General features: G+C 54.1%; 2 protein-coding genes across 6 annotated transcripts in view; one reads left to right on the forward strand and one right to left on the reverse strand.

The window, feature by feature from the left end:
- Positions 1-1,678: 1,678 nt before the first annotated feature.
- Positions 1,679-21,879, reverse strand: LOC144945073 (uncharacterized). Of its 2 annotated transcripts, none has more exons than XM_078873309.1 (13): positions 21,703-21,879; positions 18,142-18,347; positions 16,807-16,925; positions 16,485-16,695; positions 15,019-15,140; positions 14,793-14,879; positions 13,576-13,662; positions 12,607-12,695; positions 10,412-10,607; positions 9,677-9,823; positions 7,230-7,422; positions 6,584-6,675; positions 1,679-3,208 (listed from the first exon to the last, which is right to left on the reverse strand). In XM_078873309.1, exons 1-13 carry the CDS (start codon positions 21,817-21,819, stop codon positions 3,126-3,128), a joined length of 1,749 nt encoding a protein of 582 aa, XP_078729435.1. In that variant the 5' UTR covers positions 21,820-21,879; the 3' UTR covers positions 1,679-3,125. The 2 variants fall into 2 exon arrangements, with proteins under 2 accessions (XP_078729435.1, XP_078729434.1); XM_078873308.1 differs by having other exon boundaries at positions 10,412-10,649.
- Positions 21,880-24,015: 2,136 nt separating this feature from the next.
- LOC144945074 (zinc finger protein 362-like) overlaps positions 24,016-25,418 on the forward strand; it is a 63,630-nt gene continuing 62,227 nt past the window's right edge. For all 4 annotated transcript variants that reach the window (XM_078873310.1, XM_078873312.1, XM_078873315.1 and 1 more), the window contains exon 1: positions 24,016-24,173. The gene's annotated coding sequence lies outside the window, so the exon portion shown is untranslated. The remainder of the gene's footprint in view (positions 24,174-25,418) is intronic.

The raw sequence follows: 25,418 nt of genomic DNA on the forward strand, positions 1-25,418 counted from the left end.
CACAGAGAGCACTCACCCACACACACACAGAGCACTCACCCACACACACACAGAGAGCACTCACCCACACACACACAGAGCACTCACCCACACACACACACATAGAGCACTCACCCACACACAGAGAGCACTCACCAACACACACACACATAGAGCACTCACCCACACACAGAGAGAGCACTCACCCACACACACACACAGACACCACTCACCGACACACACACAGAGAGCACTCACCGACACACACAGAGAGCACTCACCCACACACACACACCACTCACCGACACACACACAGAAAGCACTCACCAACACACACACAGAGCACTCACCGACACACACACACAGACACCACTCACCGACACACACACAAGAGCACTCACCGACACACAGAGAGCACTCACCAACACACACACACAGACACCACTCACCGACACACACACAAGAGCACTCACCGACACACAGAGAGCACTCACCAACACACACACACAGAGCACTCACCAACACACACACAGAGCACTCACCGACACACACACACAGACACCACTCACCGACACACACACAGAGAGCACTCACCAACACACACACACAGACACCACTCACCGACACACACACAGAGAGCACTCACCAACACACACAGACACCACTCACCGACACACACACAGAGAGCACTCACCGACACACAGAGAGCACTCACCAACACACACACAGAGCACTCACCCACACACACACACAGCACTCACCAACACAGAGCACTCACCAACACAGACACCACTCACCGACACGCACACACCACTCACCAACACACATAGAGAGCACTCACTGACACACACACACACCACTCACGGACACGCACAGAGCACTCACCAACACACAAAGAGCACTCACCGACACACAGACGGCACTCAACAACACACACACACCACTCACCGACGCGCAGAGCACTCACCAACACACGCAGCACTCATCCACAAGCACAGATGGAACTCACCGACACGCACGGACCTTTACTCGACAGTCTCCTACAGGCTCGGGGCGCCATCACTCGCTCGTATTTTTCGCCGACGATTTCCCAATCGGCAGAGACAAGATGATCCCCTACGCTGCGCCCACTCTCGACCGATCGCTTTCGCACACGGGCCGAGTGTGGGATCCGACTAGGCGGGAGGCGACTGCTGAAAGTCCTCTTCTTGGTTCTTTCGATAAAGTCACGCAGAAGGGAAATAATAAAATAATAAAAACAAAAAATAATAAAATAATTCTCACGACGTTTCGGCCACAACGCAAGCAGCCGTCCTCAGGTGAATGGTTCTTGTGTGTGTGTGCGTCGTGGCCGAAACGTCGTGAGAATTATTTTATTATTTTTATTATTTTATTACTTCCCTTCTACGTGACTTTACCGAAAGAACCAAGAAGATGAATCCCTGCAGTCACGAAAGCTTTAAATCGAAAAAAAATGCTGAAAGTCCGTGGCGGAAAAAAAATCACCCACACTGCTTCGGAGTAAAGCGGCACGCAATTAGAGAAAGCGCCGCGATTTCTCCTTCCGTGGAATCAAAGCCTGGGGCCTAACAACCCCCCCCCCCCTAGGGCCTAACCCCCCCCGGGGCCTAACACCCCCCCCCCGTGGGGCCTAACCCCCCCTGGGCCCGCAGGGGGGGGGGCCTTCCCAGAACACCCCCGGAGCGGTTCCGGATCGACGCGAAGCACTGACACGAGTCCGACAGGGCGCGCGCGTGTGTGGCATAACGAACGACGCAGTGCAATATTATCGCGATAATTAGTGTTGTCAGTCCTATCGAACCAGGCCAGAAGATGCCACGGTAAAGCGCAGCGTTCGACTCACAATCGCGGTCAAGTCCCGGTCACGGGTTGACTCGGAACATCCATCATTATTCTCCCTCCAGCGTCAAGAAAATGAGCGGCCACCTCGATAGGATGCCAACCGTCAGACCGTGTTTTTGGAGGAACAGCCTCTGCCAAAGGAATGTGGAATTTCTACGTACGTATGTACGTACGTGTGCGCCCCAAACTTCTTTTCGCGCCGCACGTAGCCAACCGTGCTAATCGGAGGGTGCGGGGTCAGGCCCGCCGCCAGAGATGGGAGCGGGGGGTGGGGGGTGGGCAGAGGGTGGGGGGGGCACGCACGCTCCGACTTGAACTCCCGTTGGTGCCAGAGGTCCAAAGTGAAACGCGTGCTCGTCTCGTGATGACGACGATGGCAACAATCGAGATAAAGGCGGAGAAAAAGGTACTATTTATTTATTTTTAAACGGAGTCAATTCCTGAATGGGTAACCCGTGGTGGGCAAACCGTTCCGTAACCCATCAACTCATCAGTCTACTCTGAAATTTAGTAAAAGTCGCCCTTTTAAGATTTCTTCCCGAGCCCCCTCCCACCGCCTCTCTCTCTCTCTGTAGCAACAACGGGCAGGGTGGATGGGTGGGGGATGAGGTGAGGGGGGGTGAGCCCACAGTGTGCCCCCTGGCTCACAAATCATGGGAACATTCAGACGCTGTCTTTCCGACAGACCTGTTCTTCACCTGAGGACGGCTGCTTGCGTTGTGGCCGAAACGTCGTGAAAATTATTTTATGATGTTTTATTTTTATTATTTTATTACTTCCCTTCTACGTGACTTTACCGAAAGAACCAAGAAGATGAATCCCTGCAGTCACGAAAGCTTTAAATCGAAACATGGGAACCGACTTCGTGTCCTAGTGCTCTGCCTGGGCCGGAACCAGTCTGACAGCAGGCCAGCACGGGCCCGGTTGCCAAGTGGCAACAGCCCAGCTGAGCCAGCGTGGCACTCTCACGGCAAGGGGTAGTTTCCCAGAGCCAAACCGTGCTACGCTGGCGTCACGAGACGTCTGAAACCCGCTCGGGGCCAAGCCGGGGCGGGCACGGCTCGGCTCGGCTCGCGCAGTGGAAAAACTGCCCTGGCGCCTCCTGAGCCGCACCAGGGCTGGCCACGGCACGGCATTGCACGGCTCGGTTGTCGGTGTAGCAAAGAGGTGATGGAGAAGAAGAGTCGATCACGGAGCCTGGGCCGGAATTGGGCCGGCAGTGGTTGTGGAAAGGACGCGCGAGCCACCGTTCCCCGTGTGGCTGGTGCCCCCCTGGGCTGCGATCACATGACGCTGCACCAGGTCCTCCTCCTCCCGTTCACAGGCTCCGTGTCGTCTTCGCTGCTCGAAGCCCTGGAACTTGAGCCTGGGTGATGGAAAACGACGGGCGGGGGGGAACGGGAGGAGGTTTACAATGGCTGTGTCAAGACACACTGGAGAGATGAACTATTTTTGTATCTCTGTCTCTCAGGGGATTGAAAATGGCTATGCCACAGATACTGAGAAAGCGCCATCAAGATCCTGGTTTCAAAATAATACCAAGGCCAAGTCTGGATGTGTCTCTCTATCTGTCTCGGGGGGTTCTTAATGGCTGTGTTGAAAACACCAGACTGATTTAGAATGTGAAGTCCAAACTAAACTATTCATTATTTTACTAGGTTAAGGTCCACTGAGCTATATTGCTCTTTTTCAGAAGCGACCTGGCTATTTCAAATGATAGCTCAACGAAGTGGCTCATCACGTGGAAATGTACGGCAGCCAAATACATAAACAAATGATGTTCATTCTAAGTGTGGAGGGGAAAACCGGAGGACCCGGGAGAAAAATCCACGTGGCCACGGGGAGAGAGAGCAGACTCCAAATATACAGCAGGTGTCAGGGGTCGGGATCGAACCCACGACCTCACTGTATACCAGGCGAAGTAGTTAACATCTTCAAGCCACTGTGGTGATGAGACAGAGACGCAGACTCCAAATATACAGCAGCAGGCGTCAGGGTCGGGATCGAACCCACGACCTCCTGTAGACCAGGCGTGGTGCGGTGGCGAATATGAGTGGAGGTCTCATCGTGAAGAAAATACAACGCAGGCTACGGTCACGGCGCTCTGCCGCAGCTCGGCGGCGGTGATGTCAGTGGCGAAATGAAAAGTTTTGGACTGGCGTGAAGATCTCGGATGTGGCATGACGTATTACCACTTCAGCAGCACCGCCGGTGTTGCTGTTGTAGTAGGGACAGCGACCCGCACACACAAAACAACTCGGGAGTGCATGTCTCGCCGATGGTTACAGCCAGCAGCATCATCATCACCATCAGGCATAATACGGATACTGGTTGTAATTACTGGCGAAACGTCGTACTCAGATTGTAAATGTTGTGGATTTGCTCTCCAACATACCGGTGTGGCTGTACTAGTAACGAATTGGCACGTTCTGTTTATTCTAGATTTGAAGCTTTCGTGACTGCAAGGATTCATACTCTTAGGTTCTTTCGGTAAAGTCACGTAGGTAAAAATAATAATAATAATAATATAAATAATAATAGAAATAAAATCACTTGATACAGTAAATTTAGCTGTGACGGTTCCACCTGATGACGGAGACTTGTGTTGCCTCCGAAACGTCGTGATTTATTATTTAATTTCTATTATTATTATTTTTTACCTACGTGACTTTCGAAAAAACCTAAGAGTACATTCTGCTTACGTGACAAACCTTACTAATTGGCTGTTTCGGGTGGTGGCGGGTTAAACGACACATTGATATTTCCGCGATCTAACCCAAAAAAAACCCCGTATATTATGGATGATATTGGTCGCGAAGGCCTACATGTTAAACCATCCGGCAGTTGTCAAAATGTTCTTGGGCAACTGCATGATGACGAAGACAGTCCCAAAAACACAAGTACCAGTAATACCAATTTAAAGTTTCACATTGATAATGTCCAGTCGATCGGTTGATCGATCACCCGAAGGGCCGACAGCCGCAGCCTCTGGGTAATGTGGCTCTGGGTGGTGTGGCTCTGGGTGGTGTGGCTCTGGGTGGTGTGGCTCTGGGTGGTGTGGCTCTGGGTGGTGTGACTCTGGGTGGTGGGGCTCTGGGTGGTGTGACTCTGGGTGGTGTGGCTCTGGGTGGTGGGGCTCTGGGTGGTGTGGCTCTGGGTGGTGGGGCTCTGGGTGGTGGGGCTCTGGGTGGTGTGACTCTGGGTGGTGCAGCTCTGGGTGGTGTGACTCTGGGTGGTGCAGCTCTGCGTGGTGTGGCTCTGGGTGGTGTGGCTCTGGGTGGTGTGACTCTGGGTGGCGTGGCTCTGGGTGGTGGGGCTCTGGGTGGTGTGGCTCTGGGTGGTGTGACTCTGGGTGGTGGGGCTCTGGGTGGTGTGACTCTGGGTGGTGTGGCTCTGGGTGGTGGGGCTCTGGGTGGTGTGGCTCTGGGTGGTGGGGCTCTGGGTGGTGGGGCTCTGGGTGGTGTGACTCTGGGTGGTGCAGCTCTGGGTGGTGTGACTCTGGGTGGTGCAGCTCTGCGTGGTGTGGCTCTGGGTGGTGTGGCTCTGGGTGGTGTGGCTCTGGGTGGTGTGGCTCTGGGTGGTGGGGCTCTGGGTGGTGTGGCTCTGGGTGGTGTGACTCTGGGTGGTGCAGCTCTGCGTGGTGTGGCTCTGGGTGGTGTGGCTCTGGGTGGTGTGGCTCTGGGTGGTGTGGCTCTGGGTGGTGTGGCTCTGGGTGGTGTGGCTCTGCGTGGTGTGGCTCTGGGTGGTGTGGCTCTGGGTGGTGTGGCTCTGGGTGGTGTGGCTCTGGGTGGTGTGGCTCTGGGTGGTGTGGCTCTGGGTGGTGTGGCTCTGGGTGGTGTGGCTCTGAGTGATGTGGCTCTGGGTGGTGTGGCTCTGGGTGGTGTGGCTCTGGGTGGTGTGGCTCTGGGTGGTGTGGCTCTGGGTGGTGTGGCTCTGGGTGGTGTGGCTCTGGGTGGTGTGGCTCTGGGTGGTGTGGCTCTGGGTGGTGTGGCTCTGGGTGGTGTGGCTCTGGGTGGTGCAGCTGTGCGTGGTGCGGCTCTGCGTGGTGCGGGCTCTGGGTGGTGTGGCTCTGGGTGGTGTGGCTCTGGCTCTGGGTGGTGTGGCTCTGGGTGGTGTGGCTCTGGGTGGTGTGGCTCTGGGTGGTGTGGCTCTGGGTGGTGTGGCTCTGGGTGGTGTGGCTCTGGGTGGTGTGGCTCTGGGTGGTGTGGCTCTGGGTGGTGTGGCTCTGGGTGGTGTGGCTCTGGGTGGTGCGGCTCTGGGTGGTGCAGCTCTGCGTGGTGCGCTCTGTGTGGTGCGGGCTCTGGGTGGTGTGGCTCTGGGTGGTGTGGCTCTGGGTGGTGTGGCTCTGGGTGGTGTGGCTCTGGGTGGTGCGGACGTACAGGCTGGCGGTGCCCCATCCGCGTGGCAGAGGGGCGGGTCATCCGAGTGATATTTGGTTGCTATAAATTTACACGTGATAAGCCGCTTTGTTGAGCGATCATTTGTGGCCAGGTCGCTTCTGAAAAATAAGTGAATACATCGGTGGGCTTTGCCTGGTAGGATGGGGATGGCTTCGTTTAATTTGTATGCGTTTAGGTAATCTCTTCGCTCTTTCCTGTACTCCTATCGTGTTTTTGTATTGTTTGGCGTCGTAACGTTCTTACCTCGCGCCCCTTCTGGACATCTGTGGAAAAGAGCTTCACAGGCTTATCGGATTCCTCCTCCAGCGTAAATAAAGATTGTGTTTCTCCGCTGCACTCACCGAGCGAGCTGTCGGAGGCCGAGCTCTCGTCGTCGCTCCAGACTTCTTCGTCGCGCTCAAACTCGCGCCGGAAGCTCGAGGCCACAACGTGTCTGCACGCATGCACGGACAAAGATATAGGCTCCCCCGTGTAGCCTTAACAGACTGAGGCTGAGTCGACCTAGGGGAGGCCCAGGACCGGTTAAGATGTATGTATACATGTTAAACTTCTTTTGAACGGTACGTAGCCAACCGTGCTAATCGGACGTGCGATTAGCACGATAATCGTCACTGGCGTTCATGGCCGTGAGCGGGAATCGAACTCGGGTGGCCGGGTTCGTAGCGCGGCGTGCTAACCACTGCACTACCGCTCCCCAAACACAGACAAAGACAAGGCTCCCCCTCATAGCCTCAACAGACTGTCGGGGTAAGTGCTGTGGCGAACACCTTTGCAGGCCAGCACGGCACACGAGAGAGTGGGTGGGCGGCACCTGTGGCGATGTTTACACACCGCACCGGATACTCATTTGAGGCTGAGTCGACTTAGAGGAGGCCCAGGACCGGTTCAGATAATCGTCACAGGTGGTGGCCTTGAGAGATGAGTGACACGTACCCGTGCGTGAGTGACGAGTAACCCCACGTGTGCCAGTGACGTCTGCCCGCGTACCCGTTTTCGCGGTGGTGGCTGTTGGCTCCGCCCCCGTGCGGGAGCTCCTCCCACAGCAGCAGGCTCCGCCCCCCCGTGCCCCAGCGCTGCAGGCCGCTGGGAGTGCAGGTGGTGGCGACGCAGAGCAGGCGGGGGGTCGCCTCACCCCCCAGCGTCGCCACGTACGGCTCCCCGCCCTCCGCAAGCAGCCGCACTGAACGCACGGTGGGGGGGGGGGGGGGCAGGGGAGGGGAGGGGTGACGAGCGAGAGGACGGAGACACGAAACTAGAACTCATCTTATTGGTTCTTTCGGTAAAGTCACGTAGAAGGGAAATAATAAAATAATAAAAATAAAACATAATAAAAAAATTCTCACGACGTTTCGGCCACAACGCAGCCGTCCTCAGTGACTTTACCGAAAGAACCAAGAAGATGAATCCCTGCAGTCACGAAAGCTTTAAATCGAAACTAGAACTGTTTTTTATTTTATCAGGTAAGGGCCACTGAGCTATATCGCTTGTTTTTAGAAGCGACCTGGCCATTACAAATGATAGCTCAACTAAGTGGCTTATCGTGTGAACATCTACAGCAGCCAAATACTGCAAACGCGTGCGGTTTATTCGAAATGAGGGAAAAACCGGAGGACCCGGAGAAAAATCGACTCGACTACGAAGGAGAGAGAGAGACACGTAAACTCCAAACATACCGCAGGCATTAGGGTCGGGATCGAACCAATGACTTCCTGCACACCAGGCGAGGTAGTTAACATCTCGCCACGGTGGCGCGAGCAGTGGCTGCTCAGGTGCAGAGGTCGCAACCGGGTACCCGATACCCGTACCCTACCCGATACCCGGCTACCCGTACCCGGCCGGGTACGGGTAGCCGTTTGCAACCCTGGTGCGGCCGGGTACGGGTAGGCCGTGAGTCACTGGTGAGTAACCGTTTGTCACTCATTTCCCAACGTCTTGTCTCTTCTCACAATTCAAGTTCCTAGAATCAATCCACCCACGCCTGCAACATGGCTTCATCCCAGAGGTCGCAATCGGGTACCCGATAGTCTCTTCGGAGGCGTGGAGGTTGGCCCCTCATGCCTCCACGGGATTTTCGCCTTTTTATTTGATGTACGGTAGGGAACCGGAGCCCCCGGTGCACGTCCAGATGGACGTTGGCTCCTCCAAGAAGGGGTCGGCGGTGCCGACCCCTTTGAAGGTCGCGCTTGACCGGCTGCGCGAGGCGCGACAGGCCGCTGCCGAGAATTCCGCAAGCCGGCAGGCGGCTAATGAGCGGCTGCCCAAACACCAGGCAGCTGGCCTCCCGTGGATAGCGGGTCAAAAAGCGTGGCTGCATTGTCCCCAGGTCCCCGTTGGCACATCGGCCAAATTGCATCGCCCTTGGCAGGGCCCTGTGGAGGTTGTGGAGGTCCGCCGGCCGCAATGCGTCCGGATTCGGTTCGGTCGCCGGCAGTGGATAGTGCACCCGTCCCGGCTCAAACGTTATGTTCCATCTACCCTGGGGGATCCACCCCCAATTCCGGAGCGGCCGGCTGATGATGTGTCCGGCGTGCCTGACCGGCCGGGTCTCGCTGACGGAGGTGACGTCCGACCTGTGTGTGTGCCCCCAGGCCCCTCCCGAGTGAGGCCGACAGAGACCCCCCGGTCACCGGAGGCCACGGCGGTGGGCCTGTTGCCCGCTGACGGGCCACCTGCATGGGAGACGGACATCATACGGGGGAGCGGGCCAGCAGCGCATACCCGCTCGAGGGGGATGCGGCTCCGGTGACGGCCCTGATGGCCGTTCAGCGGGCCCAGCCCCTGGCGCCCGTTCGGCGCTATCCGGCGGATGAGGCCTTCGGGGTCTATTTGTCTTGTTTTTTGTTGTTGCTGTTCTGCTTGAGGGGCCGTGCTGCCCTAAGGTTTAGTTTCTAGCAGCCGGTTATACCTTCAGGCACACGAACTCGTGAATATTCGGTCTTCGGTCCGGTGTGGGGCCCCGCTTGCGGGGTGCTTGCAGCCGGGTCGGCTGTTTTTTTTCACGGGGGGGGGTGATGTAGAGGAGTAGAGGAGAGTGGTGGCGTCGCGTGCGCTGTCCGGTGCTGTGACATCACGGGACGTGGGGTCGCACGCGCCGGGCAGTGCACGTGACGTCTCGCCTCAGAGGGTATTTAAGGGAGACCCCGTGACGTAAGCGGGGTCACTGGAGGAACGGGGATAGTGGAAGGGGTGAAGAGGGAACCCTTATAGTGATACCTGTTAATAAACCCTGGCGGAAGCCCCTAACTCACCTCCGTCTCCGAGTACCTCCGTCTGCAACAGCAACAACTACTTAACAACCGTACCCTACCCGTGCCCGGCCGGGTACGGGTACGGCCGGGTACGGGTACGGGTACCCGTTTGCGACCCTGGTGCGGCCGGGTACGGGTACGGGTAAGGAATCAAAACCCGTTTGCGACCTCTGCCCCACCGCTCACCGTTGATGTAGCCGTGACCTCGGTCAATGTCGTAGCCCGCGGACAGCATCAGGCGAGTGTCGCCATCGCCGCCACCGCTCGCCGTGGACAGGCAGTCGGTGAAGCCGCAGTCGCTGTTGTGGTTGGGCAGCTTCCGCAATATGGAGCCTGATAGGGAGGGGGGTGGAGGGGGAAGGGCGATAAAGGAGGGTTTCAAGTTGATTTTGAGTAACGAGGTTAAGAACTCAAGGGACCAGGATGAGTCTCATTTGCAAGAGAGACCTGGATCAACAAATGTCCCGCACCTCCGATTAACGTGGTTGGCTACTTACGGTGCGGAAGAAGTTCTACATACGTACACACACACACATCACGGAGAGCATCTCTCATGTACAAGGGGATGGGCGATTAACGCCGTTAGATGTGACTTACCGAGCCACAGTCCTGCCCGAGCGGGACCCTGACCCCCTGTCCATGACCCCGACTGGGACACTGACCGTGCCCCGACCCTCACCAAGACCCCGATCGCGACCCTCACCGCGACCTCGTGACACTGACCGCGACCCCGACCCCTGCCGCGGCCGCGACCCTCACCAAGACTCCGAGCCCGACCCGACCCTCACCAAGACTCCGACTTTGCCCGTGACCCCAACCCGACCCTCACCAAGACTCCGACCTTGCCCGTGACCCCGATCGCGACCCTCACCGCGACCTCGTGACATTGACCGCGACCCCTGCCGCGGCCGCGACCCTCACCCGTCCGCCAGTCGAGAACCCGGATGCTGGCGCCTTCGTCGGCGGAGTAGAGGAGGCGGCCGTGGGGTCGCGGCCCCGCCAGGAGGCAGCGCAGGGGGGACACGCCACGGCGGCGCCCGTCGGCGCTCCACTCGTCGCCCTCCGTGCAGAAGAGCAGGTGCAGGCGGGGGCCAGGGCGCAGCTCCCACACGCGCACCTGGCCATCCCGGCCACCCGTGCACGCCAGCGAGCCGTGCAGCTTGCGCCGAGGGCGGGAGGGGAGGAGCAAGCGAGAAACGAGAGAGAGATAGAGAGACGGAGGGAGAGCCCGAGGTGGAGGAAGAGATCGGAAGGTAGAGATGGGCGGAGAGAGACAGAGAGAAATGGGGAGATGGGGAGGGAGAGAAAGAGGCAGGGAAGGAGAGAGGCATGGAGAGGGACGGGGAGACGGGGAGAGAGATGGGGAGAGAGAGATGGGGAGAGCGAGAAGGTGGCAGGGAAGGAGAGAAACATGGAGATAGGCAGGGAGACAGGGAGATGGGAGGAGAAAGATGGGAAGATGGGGAGAGAGAAATAGGCATGGAAGGCAACAGGCGTGGACAGAGACAGGGAGCCGGGGAGATGTGTAGAGAGAGATAGATGGGGAGACAGCCAAAGTGACAGGAAGATGGGGAGATGCAGAGATAGGTATACGGTGAGACAGAGTAAGGGATATAGGGGTAGCAGAGAGAGAGAGCAAACGTGAAGTGGGAGTAGTGAAGAAGAGGAGGGAGGGGAAAGAGAGGAGCAGGTTGGGGAGAAAGCGGAGGAGAAAGTGAGGAAGAGAGATTTTAAAAAAAAGAGAGAGAGAGAAAGAAAGAAAGAAAAGTAAGAGGAGAGACAGACGTGAAGAGAGAGAGCGTGGGAGAGAGACGGGGAGAGATAACAGCCGTGTTTACACTTCCCTCTTGCGTCAGACACAAAGACACATGTGGACACACAAGTGACAGGTCCTCGGCAAGCTGCATTGGCTTCCCCTTGCTGAATGAATATATTATACGGTCACACTCATTACACACAAAGTGTTTGCCACAAATAAACCACAATACCTTGCATAAATCACCACGCAAACGGCAGTCATCCTCGCAGCCGCTTTTGGCTTTGCATCTAACAAATACATCGCGCGCTTTCAGATGCGCTTCTGCGGCCGTCTGGACTGCTCTTCCTTCTCAAATTAGGAAGCCAATGGAGCTGTCTTTCTATATAAAAGTAAAAAATCGTCTGCTTGTCGGTTTGTGGCTTTGTGCGTGTTCGCGCGATTGCGAAGGATTTGGCTCTCCAACGGTGGGGTTGACGTTAAATAAATAAAAATAGTCAGGCACCACGCCGTAAGCCCCGCCGTGAGCAAGCGCTATTCATTTTTCACATCCGTCAACTTTTAATAAGTTAAATTAGCGATTTAGTGCGATTTTTTTGCGCTATTTCTTAATTTATTTATTCATGACGGGTGCACGACCATACCAACTCACGAGCCTTTGGTGGGGGGGACGGCCCATGCCAAGTCGCACGCCTTCGGTGGGAGTGAGCGGGACATTTTCTTTCGCGTAAAAAATGCTTTAAGAATACACTAAACACTGAGCTTAAATCTTCACTGAGTGATGTCCCCCCCACCCCCCGATGCGTGCAGTTACTACTATACAGTCGCTAGATGCTACCACTATAGGCCGTAGATATTACTGCAGAGCGGCCGGGGAGATCGTGGCTGGGAGGGGGGGGTCACGGGTAGCAGCCCAGCCCACCAAGGTGCCACCTCGGCCGGCTGGACAATCTAGGCGAGGCCGGAGGCTCTGCACGGGACTAGGCCTCACCACGCCACTCTGTCAGGTGAGTACTTTGTGCTATAGAGTCGATAAATACTGCTATAGAGTCAGCATGCACTGCTGTAATCATAGCAGGTACCACCACAGTCAGTACGCACTGCTGTTAGATTTTTAAGAGTAGTTTTGATATATTTTTTGGCCCAGGCAACGCCGGGTATATAAGCTAGTGCACTTTTAAAACTAATTTCTTTAGAACTGCTTTTTGTGTTTAGTTTATTGTCCTTCCCCCGTACCTCCAATTAGCATGGTTGGCTACGCACGGTGCAAAAGAAATTCAACGTACATACATACACAGGCAGGCACACATATGCATGGGCGCACACACACACACAGACACGAACACAGGTGTGCTCTCACCTGCAGGCAGGTGATGGCGTCTTCATGAGCACGAAACGACTGCACGCTGGCGCCCGTCGTGAGGTCCCACATGTCCAGCTTCCCTCCGTCTCACCATCCCCGGCACACACACACACAGACAAAAATCCCCCATATTGCCTTAACAGACTTTTGGGACAAATGCTGTTAGTGAACACTGATGAAGGCCAGCACAGCACATGGGGGTGGGGAGGGGGTGGGTGGCCAGCACCACGCCCGAGTGGCGATGTTTGCACACCACAGTAGGTACTCATTTGAGGCTGAGTCAACCTAGGGTCGGCCCAGGACCGGTTCTGATAATCGTCATTGTTGTTGGCCGTGAGCGGGAATTGAACTCGGGTCGCCGGGTTCGTAGCGCGTCGCGCTAACCGCTCCCCAAACACAGACACACACACAGAAACGCACACACACAGACAATACGCTCAGGAGCATAAATGCCAATGTCGAGGTCTGATAGCCACGAGAGGGCTACATTAACAGTTAATCATAATTTACTACAACATTCATTTCCGTGCCATTCTCATAGGACAAGGCTATCACAGAGGCGCAGCTATATTTCACAGACACAGTCTGCGGTAGATTCACAGTGCAGGAGGAGGGGGGGGAGTGGTGGCGGTGATGTTGCTGCTGCTGTTGCTGCTGTGCATGATACCCACCGAGAGCAACTCGGCATTGAGTCATGTTTCAACATTTAGAGAATTTGAAGCGTGTCGCGGGGCACACGACGGACGGCCTACTCTTTTTGAGTGACGTCACGGGATCTTGAACGTCGGTGAGCGCGGTGGGACTAAGCTCCGCGGAGTTTCTGTACCCCCCCCTTTCTGCGTCGCGGTTTTGTACTCTGTACCGGGCTCCAATTTGGAGGGGGAAAAAATAATCCGTGTGTGTGCGTGTGTGTGCGTACGCGTGTGCGTGCGTCTGTGTGTGTGTGATGGTGCTCCCGCGAATCACCGGACGCGGAGAGGAGGAGCCCCGGCTCGGGGAGGAACGCGATCGCCGAAACGGGGCTGTAGGTGTAGACGCTCCGCACCTCCTGCCCTGAGCACACACAGACAGTCCCCCATGTATAGCCTTTAACAGACTGCTGGGGCAAGGGCTGTTAGCCAGAATCTCACACACACACAACAAAGATCCCCCGTATAGCCTTTAACAGACTGCTGGGGCAAGGACTGTTAGCGAGAATATCACACACACACACAACAAAGATCCCCCATAAAGCCTTTAACAGACTGCTGGGGCAAGGGCTGTTAGCGAGAATCTCACACACACACACAACAAAGATCCCCCGTATAGCCTTTAACAGACTGTTGGGGCAAGTGCTGTTAGCGAGCAGCACTTATGAAGGCCGGCACGGCACGCGAGGGGGTGGGTGGTCAGCACCACCGCCCTTTGTCTCCCCAGTGGCGATGTTTACTACACCGCACCATGGGGAGGCCCAGAAGCGTTTCAGATAATCGTCACGAGTGTTGACCACGAGCGGGAATCAAAATTCGGGTCGCCGGGTTCATACCGCAGCGCACACCAACCGCTACACAATCGCTCCTCTCACAAAGATGTAACAAGAATAATAATCATAATCAGAACGTTGGTTACAAAAGAGAGGGGACCATTTGGGTGCATCTGGCTGGTTAGGGCAGGAAACCAGGGACAAGCTGCAAGGTGGCCAGAAACCGGAGCCAACGATTGTCCAAGCTCCGAGGTCTGCCAGTAGGGGGCCACGATTGCTGTGTGTAATCTCAATTGTGTAATTTTTATGATTATTTTATTATTACTATTTCAAATTTTGTCAAATTTGGACCGTGACGCCGGCGACACTGTGGCCTACCCTTGCGAAAGACATCACGAAATCTCTAACGTCCGCCATGAAGCAAACGGCGCGTGGTGTTTTACGGTGAATGCACCCGCGGCGTTAACCAGGAAGGCCGCTGGGTCTCAACCGCGAACCTCTACAACGGGCGCAGCGAAGGAGCGACCGTTTTGGGGCCGCGTCACCCACGACGACGACAATCGCTTGTTTTTATAGAGCACCCTGTGTCTCAAAGCGCTTCGCATGCGACGATCGACACGCATTGCATCTATATTTCTAACGTCTCAAAGGGCACCCTCCAGCGGCAGCTGTCCCCCGTGCGGCACAGGGTGACTCGGCACCCAGCGATCGCTCTCTTCACCTGTGCGCAGAGACCAGATCTTCACTGTGCAGTCGCTGGATCCACTCGCCAAGAAATCCTCATCGTCCGCGCAATCAAGAGCCTTCCCTGAACACACGGCAATGACACACACTCCGGTTTAGCGATTGCTCTGGTTTAGCGATGGCTTTGGTTTAGCGATGGCTCTGGTTCAGCGACGACCCCGGTTTAGCAAAGGCCCTGGGGTTCAGCGAAGGTAAATTTTTACCGATGGCGGTGGCGGTGGCGGCTGGGGCGATGGCCACGCAGGTGACACTGCCCGTGTGCCCGCCGAGGTTGGCCTCCTCCGTGCCCGTCGCGGCGTGCCACAGCTTCACCGTTGTATCGCGGCTGCAGGCGACGTCGCAACAACACGGCACAAAGCACACGAACAAATGCTCGTACAATACAAAAATGCTATCGCGAAATATGCACAGGGAAGTGACAGGGCCCAGAGGTACCATTATTTTCAGAGGTTCGCGGTACGATTGCAGTGGCTGCCCTGGTTATTACTGCAGGTGGATTAACCGTAAAATACTATGCACCGTCTGCTTCATAGTGGTTCGTTAAAGATCCTGTGGCTTTATTTCAAACAAGCAGCCCATTGTGTGCTAGGCATCACGGTCCAATCGAAAAATTACCCCCAAATTACTGAGCTGTGCTGGCCCAGTATCGCAGTGGCTAGATGTTAACTCCCTCGCCTGGTATGCTGGAGGTCGTGGGTTCGATCCCGGCCCCAACGCCTGTATATATGGAATTTGCATGTCTCTCTCCCTGTGGTTGCATGGATTTTTCTCTGAGTACTCCAGTTTTTTCCTCCACATTTAAAAACGTACATTTAGAGGATTTGGCTGCAATAACTTTCTAGATGATGATGAGCGCACTTCGTTGAGCCATCATTTGTGGCCAGGTCACTTCTGAAGAAGAGCTACGTCACTCAGTGGGGCCTTACCTGATAAAATTAAAAAAATAGTTTGGTTTCAAATAGTTTAGTTTTAGTTCCTTCCTCCGGGGATGGGCTTGAGTCCATCACCGCTCTTAGGGACGATGATAGGTTGATAAGCTCAGCAATGCGCGTGTGTCATTTATTCCTGCCTAAGTGCTCCTCCCTCTCCTTTGACCATTCCCCAGCCCCTTCCCCACTCCTCCCGGCACCCCCTCTCCTTCCCCCCTGCTCCCTCCACTTTCTTTTTAAAGTTATGTTTCCCCTCACCGTCCCCTCCTCATATTAAAATACACACAGCCCACTCGTGGTCCCCGATCGGTGGAACGGCGAGCCCACTCTTCCCCCCCCACCTCCCCGTCTTTAAACTCAGGAGCACAATGTTGGGGACTGAGGTCCGCGGAATTTCTGTACCCGCCCTGCCTGCTTCACGCTTTGTACTCTGTAAAATACATAACTTCGACATACATATATGTATGTACATATATGTATGTCGGTGTTATGTGAGTGGACGTGGGTTGACATCCACTCACGTAACATTGACATACATATGCATTTAATTGATGAAGTTATGAATGTATTCCCTTGTGTATCTGGTACTCTGTGTAAAAGCATTCGGTAAATAAATAAAACTGGGCTCCTATTGAAATACATTTTTTTTGTTCATCTCTCTCTCCGCACGAGGGAGGGGAGTACCCCCACCTCCCCCCCCCCTCTCTTTCTCTCTCTCGCGAGAGCTCGCATGTCCTTGCCTGCCGGAGACGATGTACGATCCGTGGAAGGCGACGGCGGTGACAAGGTCGCTGTGACCCACCAGCGGCGTCACGGCGAAGCGCGCGTTCCCCCAGCGCTCCCGCAACCGCCGCAGCCCCGCTGGGGCCGCCGGCTCCACCTCCTTCTTCGCCGCCGCAGACACCACCGCCGGCGCCGTCGTCACCGTCGGACGCGTCCCCGCTTCTTTCGCTGAGGGACACAAGGGAGCAAGCGCGTGTCGCTTGAGCTAAACCGGCCGGGGCTAGAAGGCCCGCGCACTTCCAATCTCGAACAGCTCCAAATGCACACGCACGCACGCACCTGTTTGTCCGGCGCGTGTTTTCTCTGGCGTCCCCTCGCTCCGCGCCTCCTGCTTAGGCTGCTTCGCGGGCGCACACGCGGTCTCTGGGGCAGCGTGAGCGGAGCCCCGCGTCCCGCTTCTGCCGCGACAAAAACGGGAGGCACGACAGTGGAGTTCTCCACCGCGCTGCGGTAACATGGCGTCACGACGGCGCGCGCTCACCGCTATCGCAGCGGCCGGGTGACGATGTCGCGATAGCGCACGCTCACCACCGTCAACGCCGACACGTCACAGCGATTACGGTCGCCCGTTCAGGCATCCGTAGCTCGTTTCTCCTTACAACCTATTCTCTACATTATAAACGCATGCAGTCGACAACAAACCTTTTCGCTGTTTGTGAGTAGGATGCGAGTTTTCTTTCAAAGGATGGATGCATTTCTTTATCCATCCTATCGATTGTCAAAAAATATTTTATACAAATCGAGTGAAACTATCACGTGGCACGGAATCGAGTCCTCCTGAGCCACATGGTCAGCTGGTGACGATGACGATGAGGTCGACTGATCGCTCACTCGCCCATTACACCACACTACGCAAACCATTGCAACAACGACGCCCGTCATCCGATCATCGGCAAGGTGGCAGCGCAGCAGTAACATTCGCGCCTCACGACGACGTCCTGGGTTCGACTTCCGACTATCTGCGTGGAGTTTGTATGTTCTCTCTGTCCGTCTCTCTTTAGGTCTGTCTGGCAATGTCTATTCACTTGTCCAACTGCATTCCTGCCTGCCTGTATGTCTCTCAGTGTATCGGTGTTTGTCCGCAAGTCTGTTTATCATTTTGGACGGCAAGGCAGCACAGTGGTAACACTTGTGCCTCAAAGCAAGATGTAACTGGGTTCGATTCGTGTCTTGGGTGCCTTGTACAGAGTTTGTATGTTCTCCCATCGTTCGGCATGGGTTTGCTCCGAATTCTCCAGCAAAAGAAACTGGGATTGGCAAGAAACCATCCCAATGCTGAAAACATGACCTGCAAATTATTCAATTGGGACTAAACACAGAAACATCAGCCGCCCTTTGCGAAAACTTGGCAGGACCCTCCTGAAAAAGTCTGGAAACTTTAGCGAGGCTTTCCTGCGCAAATAATCGTAATAATAACAACAATAGTAATACCCAAACAATGTGGAGACACTGCGTTGGCAGTGGCGCAAAACTCGACACACTCACCAACAAAACTGCCTTAAAAGGAAAACAAAAATAAAAAAATGTAATCCATGACGTTTTGGGCCACGGCCCTCCTTCATAAGCACGTAAATTCCTTGGTAACGACCGAGCTGTTGCGCGTCTCGGTCTCACGTTCGCTTCATGCTGTCGCCTCCGTCGTGCCGAGGCGTAGGCTCGGCGTCGGGGGGCGTTGTGGTCGATGTCACAGGATCAGGCTCGGCGACGAGGGGCGTTGTGGTCGATGTCGCCGGCGCGGGGGGCTCCGGGTCCCCCTCCCGCTCCGCGAGAGCCCTCAGCAACCCCGCCAACCTCCGCCGCAGCTCGCATTTCTGGGTCACCTGCGTGCGATTGAACAGTCGGCGCTACGATATGCGACAACAACGGTCGCCGTTCGCCACTAGGTGCTTCGGTTTTTCCCTCCGCATTTGGAAATATGCATTTAGAGCGTTTGGCTGCTATAAATTTGCGTGTGATAAGCCGCTTCGTTGAGCTATCAGTTGTGGCTGGGCAGCTTCTGAAAAAGAGCTACATAGCTCAGTGGGCCTTACCTGGTAAAATAAAAAAGTTTAGTTTAAGTGGCAGCGACATCCCGACGGCACCTGTGCCAGGCCAGGTGTACTTTGAGGCCATCTGAAGTGTCGAAGGCTCTGTTCGCCTTCTGGCGTTCTCTGGTCTGACACTGGTGAGACTAGGCCATGAAGAAGGCTGTCTCTGGTGTAGGCCAATCAGTTTCAAAGACAATGCTCTATATATTATCAGAACATGATCATTTGCATGTTCACCACAAGTACGTGTGGTTAATGGAGACTTTATTCCTTGCAAAAGGTTTCTATTTGGTGTTTGAACATCTTAACACCTGTTGTATTGCTAGAAAGGGTAGAACCTATTATTTTTTATATTTAGAAGGCTCGCTGGCAGGAGGTCACGGGGCAGACTCAGGTGCTATGGGTTGACCAACTGAGATGACTGGCAGATGCACCAGCGTTACCCCTCCTGTGCCAACTTGCTGCATTTTAGCCGCCTGCCGGCTCCGCTCATGGTTGCGAGCATCGCTCCTCTGCCCTCCGTTGTTGCTGGAGGACGACCGACTGCCTCCAACTCCCCAGTAGCGTCCTTCACGAGCCTCCTCACCCACTCACACCACAATACAGTTAGACCCCGGCTTTCATCGGGGAAGATGCGTTCCTGAAAGGTGCGACGTTGAATATCAAAACGACGTCAATCAAAGATATTTACGGGGTTAGGTGGTGGGGGCGAAGGCTGAGAGACGACAGGATAACTGAAAAATTAACCCGTAAAAACAAAGTTTTTCACTCTAAATCCTTTATATGCGTGGCGGCTAGAGTCCTCTCGTCCTCTGCCTTGAGATGGCTGCCACCTATGGGTCAGATGATTGTCTGGCAGCATTAAGCAATTGGTAATTAAATATTTAAAAAAAATTCCCTAAACAGTGTAAAATTTTGGAAAAAATTTTACACTGTTTAGGGAAAATTAATTGTCACGCACAACGAGTCTGTGTGGAAAATGTCAGCTCGATTGGATCACGGGAAGTGGGTTAAAAAACGACCGAAAGATTTGCACGGTCGTAAGCGCGCAAGCAAGCAAGCGAACTTAATATAAAGGATTTAAAAAGGACGGACGATGCCTTCAGCGACGTGAATGTGGGGGTTGAGGCGACGCAAATCGGGTAGCGGTATTAATGAAGTGACGACGTGTTTGCGAAACTACGTAAAGAGGGGGAGGCTTAAATCGGGGTATCCACTGCTAGATGAAGCCTTCCGCCAAGTCGCCGCCACCTCTTTGCGGTTCTGCGATGCAACAGTTACACCCGGCATTTTAAGTTTAGTAACAAAAATTGCCTCGGTTTATTTTGGCACAGGTAAAAACCCAGTCGTTTTCGATCGTGACCTGGCTACTCAATAGAAACCTGGTTCCAGTAAGACAAGTGAAAACAATCTAATAACAACTGTACTCTGTCAAGGTAAAACACATCTTTTGTTTTACCCGGTAAGGCCCACTGAGCTATAGTTATTTTTTTTGTTGCAGAAGCGACCTGGCCATAAATGGCAGCTCAACGAAGTGGCTTATCACGTGGACATTTATAGCTGTCAATTACTCCAAAGGCACGTTGGTTCTAAATGTTGAGGGAGAAAAACCGGAGGACCTGGAGAAAAATTAACGTGACCACGGGGAGAGACACGCAAACTTCAAATATACAGCAGGCTTCGTCTTCTTGGTTCTTTCAGTAAAGTCACGTAGAAGGGAAATAAAAAAATAAAACATAATAAAATAATATAATTATGTTTTTTTTAATTTCCCTTCTGCGTGACTTTACCGAAAGAACCAAGAAGATGAATCCCTGCAGTCACGAAAGCTTTAAATCGAAATATACAGCAGGCGTCAAGGGTCGGGATCGAACCCACGACGTCCTGCACACCAGGCGAGGTAGTTAACATCTCGCCACTAAGTTACGAATGGGCAAGGTCGTACATCGACAATGGTGCACGTATATGGGCATTGTGTAAACATCAAATGTCAAAGCATTATGACTATTAAGCCACGGATTAATCTGGCTGTCCGCCTGATGCTGCTTGCTGCAATTACTGGCGCAACGTCGTACAGTACTCAGATTGCAAATGTAAAACTCCGGTGTGGCTGTACCAGTAACGAATTGGCCACGTTCTGTTTACGTGACAACCCTTTACTAATTGGCTGTGTCGGGTGGTGGCGGGTTCAACGACACATTGAGATTCACGCGATCTAACTACCCCCCTCCCCCCCCCCCATATATTATGGTAGCCCGTGGCTTATTCCCAGCTCATAGACAAGTATCCAAAGCTAAGCAGGTCTCAGCCTGGACACTACTTTGATGGATAGGCGGTCGCTCACGCACTCGTCAGCTGTAAGAGACACTGTGGCGGGCACGTGTCGGCTATCAGAGGGCAGTGTGGCCGCACCAATTGTTGAGTTGTACTTCTACACGCCCAGCCGTGCTCTCCCGCATTCACTATTATAATCGGCGATGACCAGCGTGGTGAAGTATGGTCAAATACAACAACAAAAACACCCCACCCCCCCTCGCGACCCGCAACGGCATCGGGGATGAGTCCCGTCATCCAGCAGTGGGTTGACACACGGGCTGTTAAACACGAAACGCGTGCTGCCAATGCGGTGCAGCGTTCAATGTGGAGTGACAGTCACACGAGGTGAAGATTCATCCAGCGGTGGAGAGAGCGTGGCCCCGGCTGTACGAGACACATTCTTGGGTTTTTTCGGTAAAGTCACGTAGGTAAAAAAAATTAAATTAATTAAAGTAAAATTTTAATTTTTTACCTACGTGACTTTACCGAAAAAACCTAAGAATATGAATCCTTGCAGTCACGAAAGCTTCAAATCTAGAATTAATGGACGAGACACGTTGCAAACAAAGCTCGCGTTTCAACTTCCCACTGCACATCGACAGCGCGTCCTCGATCCCGCCTCCCCATTGGCTACGACTCACACGGCAGGGCGTGGCCAGAGGGTAAATCAGAGTGGGCGTCACCCACTCTGGCCGATTCCAGCCAATCACGTCCCGAGACGCACGACACACACAGCGACGCATGAGTGTTACCAAATCTAAACACGGGATTTTGCCGCCCTATTAAAATAACAACATTAACATTTTCTTTGTCAAAGTATTAAATGTTTTACTTTAATCGCCTCCTCCTCCGTGAGCGTTCGCGGCAGATGTTCGAGGTTTTCAATCTGCCTCAGCTTCTTCCTCAGTTTGCGAATCTCGCCATCGGGCGAACGCCCGCTCTCGGCCATAGAGGACCTCCGCCGTTCGCGTCTCACAATCTCCAGTGCACACAAGCAAAGGGGGAGAGGGGATGGTACGACGCCGTTGCTTATGAGTAGTGGGGAATTGTGTTTCCCATATAAGGGCATGGGCGGAGCGTTTGCAAATGAGATGGGAGTGGACTATGCTAATATATGTTAATTAGGTAGAATGGTGGTGGGTGTGTGGGATGGTGGTGGTCGGTGGGTGGATGGTGGTGGGTGGGTGTGTGGATGATGATTGTGGGTGGGTGGTGGTGGGTGGTGGTGGTGGTGGGTGGGGGTGTGGGTGGATGGTGGTGGTGGGTGGGGGTGTGGGTGGTAGTGGGTGGATGGTGGTAGTGGGTGGATGGTGGTGGTGGGTGGGGGTGGATGGTGGTGGGTGGGTGTGTGGATGGATGGATGATGGTTGTGGGTGGGTGGTGATGGTTGTGGGTGGGTGGTGATGGTTGTGGTGGTGGGTGAATGGTGGTAGTGGGTGGATGGTGGTAGTGGGTGTGTGGGTGGTGGTGGTGGGTGGGGGTGGATGGTGGTGGTGGGTGAGTGGATGGATGGTGGTGGTGGGTGAGTGGATGGATGGTGGTTGGTGGGTGGATGTGTGAGTGGATGGTGGTGGTGGGTGGGCGGCCGGGTAAATGGTGGTAGTGGGTGGGTTGTTGGTGGTGGTGGTGGTTGAGTGGTGGTGGTTGAGTGGTGGTGGGTGAGTGGGTCGGTGGATGGATGGTGGTGGTGGGTGTGTGAGTGGATGGTGGGGGTGAGTGTGTGGGTGGATGGTGGTGGGTGGGTGGATGGTGGTGGTGGGTGGGCGGGCGGGTGGGGGTGGGTGGTGGTGAGTGGGTAGGCGGTTGATGGTGGGTGGATGTGATGGTTGGTGAGTGGTAAGTGGGTGGATGAGTGGTGGTGGGTAGGTGGGTGGATGGTGGTGGGTGGGTGAATGTTAGTGGTGGGTGGTTGGTGGTGGTTGATAGGTGGTGGTGTTGGTAGTGTCCCCGACTGCCCAACCAGCAGTATAAATGGACACACCAAATGTAGTCGACCGGCAGGTCACGTGTGGTAGGATAAAATGTGGGTGTTCCCACGTCTTTCACCATGGCGTATGACCAATGTGGAAGAGTAGACCAAATACACACAAGACGGGCTCTCCAGAGCTCTGTCGAGTGGAGATCATTCCGCTAAAATTGTCAGAAATTGCAGGACCGCACCTCTGTCTTTACGCCTATACTACTACTACGGATATGTAGTGAATATAGATTTGAAGTTTTCGTGACTGCAGGGTTCCATACTCTTTGGTTCTTTCGGTAAAGTCACGTAGCTATAAAATAAGTTAAATTAGTGGGCCCACTTCAGCAATTGTTTCTTGCTGTGGTTATCCCACCTGATGACGGACGCTTGTGTTGTGCCCGAAACGTCGTGAGTTAATTTATTTTTTACCTACGTGACTTTACCGAAAGAACCAAAGGATATGTAGTGGTTGAAGATCTCATCCAGCAGTGGATTTACCATGGTTGAGGATGATTGTACAAGTGATTCGGTGATGCAGATGCGTTGGCAGTGGTGCACAGGCACTTAACTAAATAAAAACCGTAACACATTCGTGACAGCATGTGCTTATGAAGGACCATTGCACGAAACGTCGCCGGTTATATATTTTTCTAAGGCAAAAAAAAAAACCTTAACAAATTTTTAAAAATATGTTTTTATTATTGACTGGATAAGCGTCGCTGCAAGAACAGAAATACAAATTTATTTTGACTTGAGAATCGAATCAGGAAAAATTTGAGGCGCGCGTGACGATTAATCGAATCGTTTTATGAGCGAACCCTATTATGCTAATGATCCGTTATTCTAATGACCCGGTATGCTAATTATCCGATATGCTAATTACACGGTAAACGTAAAGGCACGTTTATGCTAATTATCCGGAAGCGAGCGTTTTAAAGCCCACGCGCGCGCAACGCTTGCTAATAAAAATCGGAAGTTTCCGCCGGCAAACCGGAAGTGTATATTAATTAGCTCCTTATACGAGTTAATTATCCCCCGCCCACTCCCGCCCCCACCCACTTTGCTGGAGTGGGCGGGGCCATGATGGGATGGGCGGGGCCATGATGAGGGGGGGGCGGGGCTATGAGTGAGTGAGTGGGTGGGTGGGTGGAGAGGGAGGGGTGAGGGGGTGGGGAGGAAGGCGGGGCCCGCGCGGGGAGGAGGAGGAGGAGAGCGCGAGGGAGCAAAGAGAGAGCGCTCGAAGAAAAAAAGCGGAGACGCCGAGCCGAGAGAGAGAGAAAAAAACTCTCCCCCCCCCTGTCCGTGTCTCTCGCAAGCTCGACTCGGAGCGGCCAACGGCAAAGGTGCGTTTCGCTGCAAGGCGCCGAGCATTCCGCTTTTCGCCGTCACCACTTCGTATTTTATTCGTCAGCCGAAGCGGTGTTTTTTTTACAGCAAGCTGCTCGCTCGTTAACCGTCGTAACGCTGTCGTTTAATTGATTGCCCGCGCTTTATTTTTTTTTATAAAAAGGCGCGTCAGGTATGCGGAGCCTTGAGGGGGGGCGGGGGTAGGGGGGGGGGCGTAGCTGAGGGGCGGGGCCGTTGGGGGGGGGAGGTATAAAAGCGCGCGATCGCCCGTTGCATTTCCCAGCGCGCATCGGGTTCCTCCGGCGTTCCCATTGGTCGGCGTGCGCGTCACGTGCCTCGCCCGCGCCGGTCGGTGGGCGGTGCGCGCGCCACGCTCTCGACCAATGGGAGCGCGCCGTTTCCCGCCAACGCCGCGCGTGTGCAGTAGAGATTTTAAAAGGGCGGGGCCGGGTGGGGAGGGGTGTGTGAGGGGCGGGGCCCGCGTGGGGGGGGGGGAGTGGATGAGGGGAGGGGCCGAGGGGGGGTTTGCGGGTAAAAAAAATGGCGGCTCTTTTTTTTCTTTTCGTTTTTTTATCTTTTTTTTCTACCCCCATTTTTTTTTGCTTAAGAGTTTTTTTTCTTTTGCCCACCTCTCTCCGGCTGAAGTGGCGACCGCCAACGTTACCCGTGGCGAAATTGAGGGAAATTAATTGCGCGACAAAATGTTTTTTACCTTTGAAAATAACCAACATACGTGTTGTGTGTGTGTGTGTATATATATGTAAACGCGCGCACCAGACAAAAGAACCCACTGTTTTATTTAAGCTCACATTGTTAACGAGCCCACTATTAAGTGCGAATTTTAATGAGCTTCCGACACAAGTGATGCGAATGAGGAGGCAACGTGATTATAAAAAAACAGCACAGGGCAATCAAATCCCCCAAGCCGCCTTTGTCTCGTTTGTTTAAGGCTGAGCCGACCTAGAGGTGGTACAGGCACGTCTTGTCTATAGTTAGCGATGGTGCTATCAATGCTGGCAATATAGTGGTGGTTTAACTCCTATCATAATATTGTGCATGTATGGTTGTGCGTACGAATGCAAAACAGTTTGCGAGCATCTATTGTTACAGCTCGTTACATCGCTGGTGATTGTGGTGGTGGTTATTGATAGTGGAAGTTGTATTGGTTAAACCACGCGTGTTGTGTGGTCGTTTTAAGGCCGAGTCGACGGAGGGGAGAGCTGGCCTGTTGAGAATGGCTG

The sequence above is a fragment of the Lampetra fluviatilis genome, chromosome 36 (assembly GCF_964198595.1).
Source record: "Lampetra fluviatilis chromosome 36, kcLamFluv1.1, whole genome shotgun sequence".
Taxonomy (NCBI): domain Eukaryota; kingdom Metazoa; phylum Chordata; class Hyperoartia; order Petromyzontiformes; family Petromyzontidae; genus Lampetra; species Lampetra fluviatilis.

Coding starts and splice junctions, on each gene's coding strand:
- LOC144945073 (XM_078873308.1), bottom strand. CDS start 21,819: ATGGCCGAGAGCGGGCGTTCGCCCGATGGCGAGATTCGCAAACTGAGG. Junction 18,348..21,702: donor CGGAGGAGGAGGCGATTAAA/GTAAAACATTTA, acceptor AATCGCACGCAG/GTGACCCAGAAATGCGAGCT. Junction 10,650..12,606: donor ACGCCATCACCTGCCTGCAG/GTGAGAGCACAC, acceptor CCTCGGCGCAAG/CTGCACGGCTCGCTGGCGTG.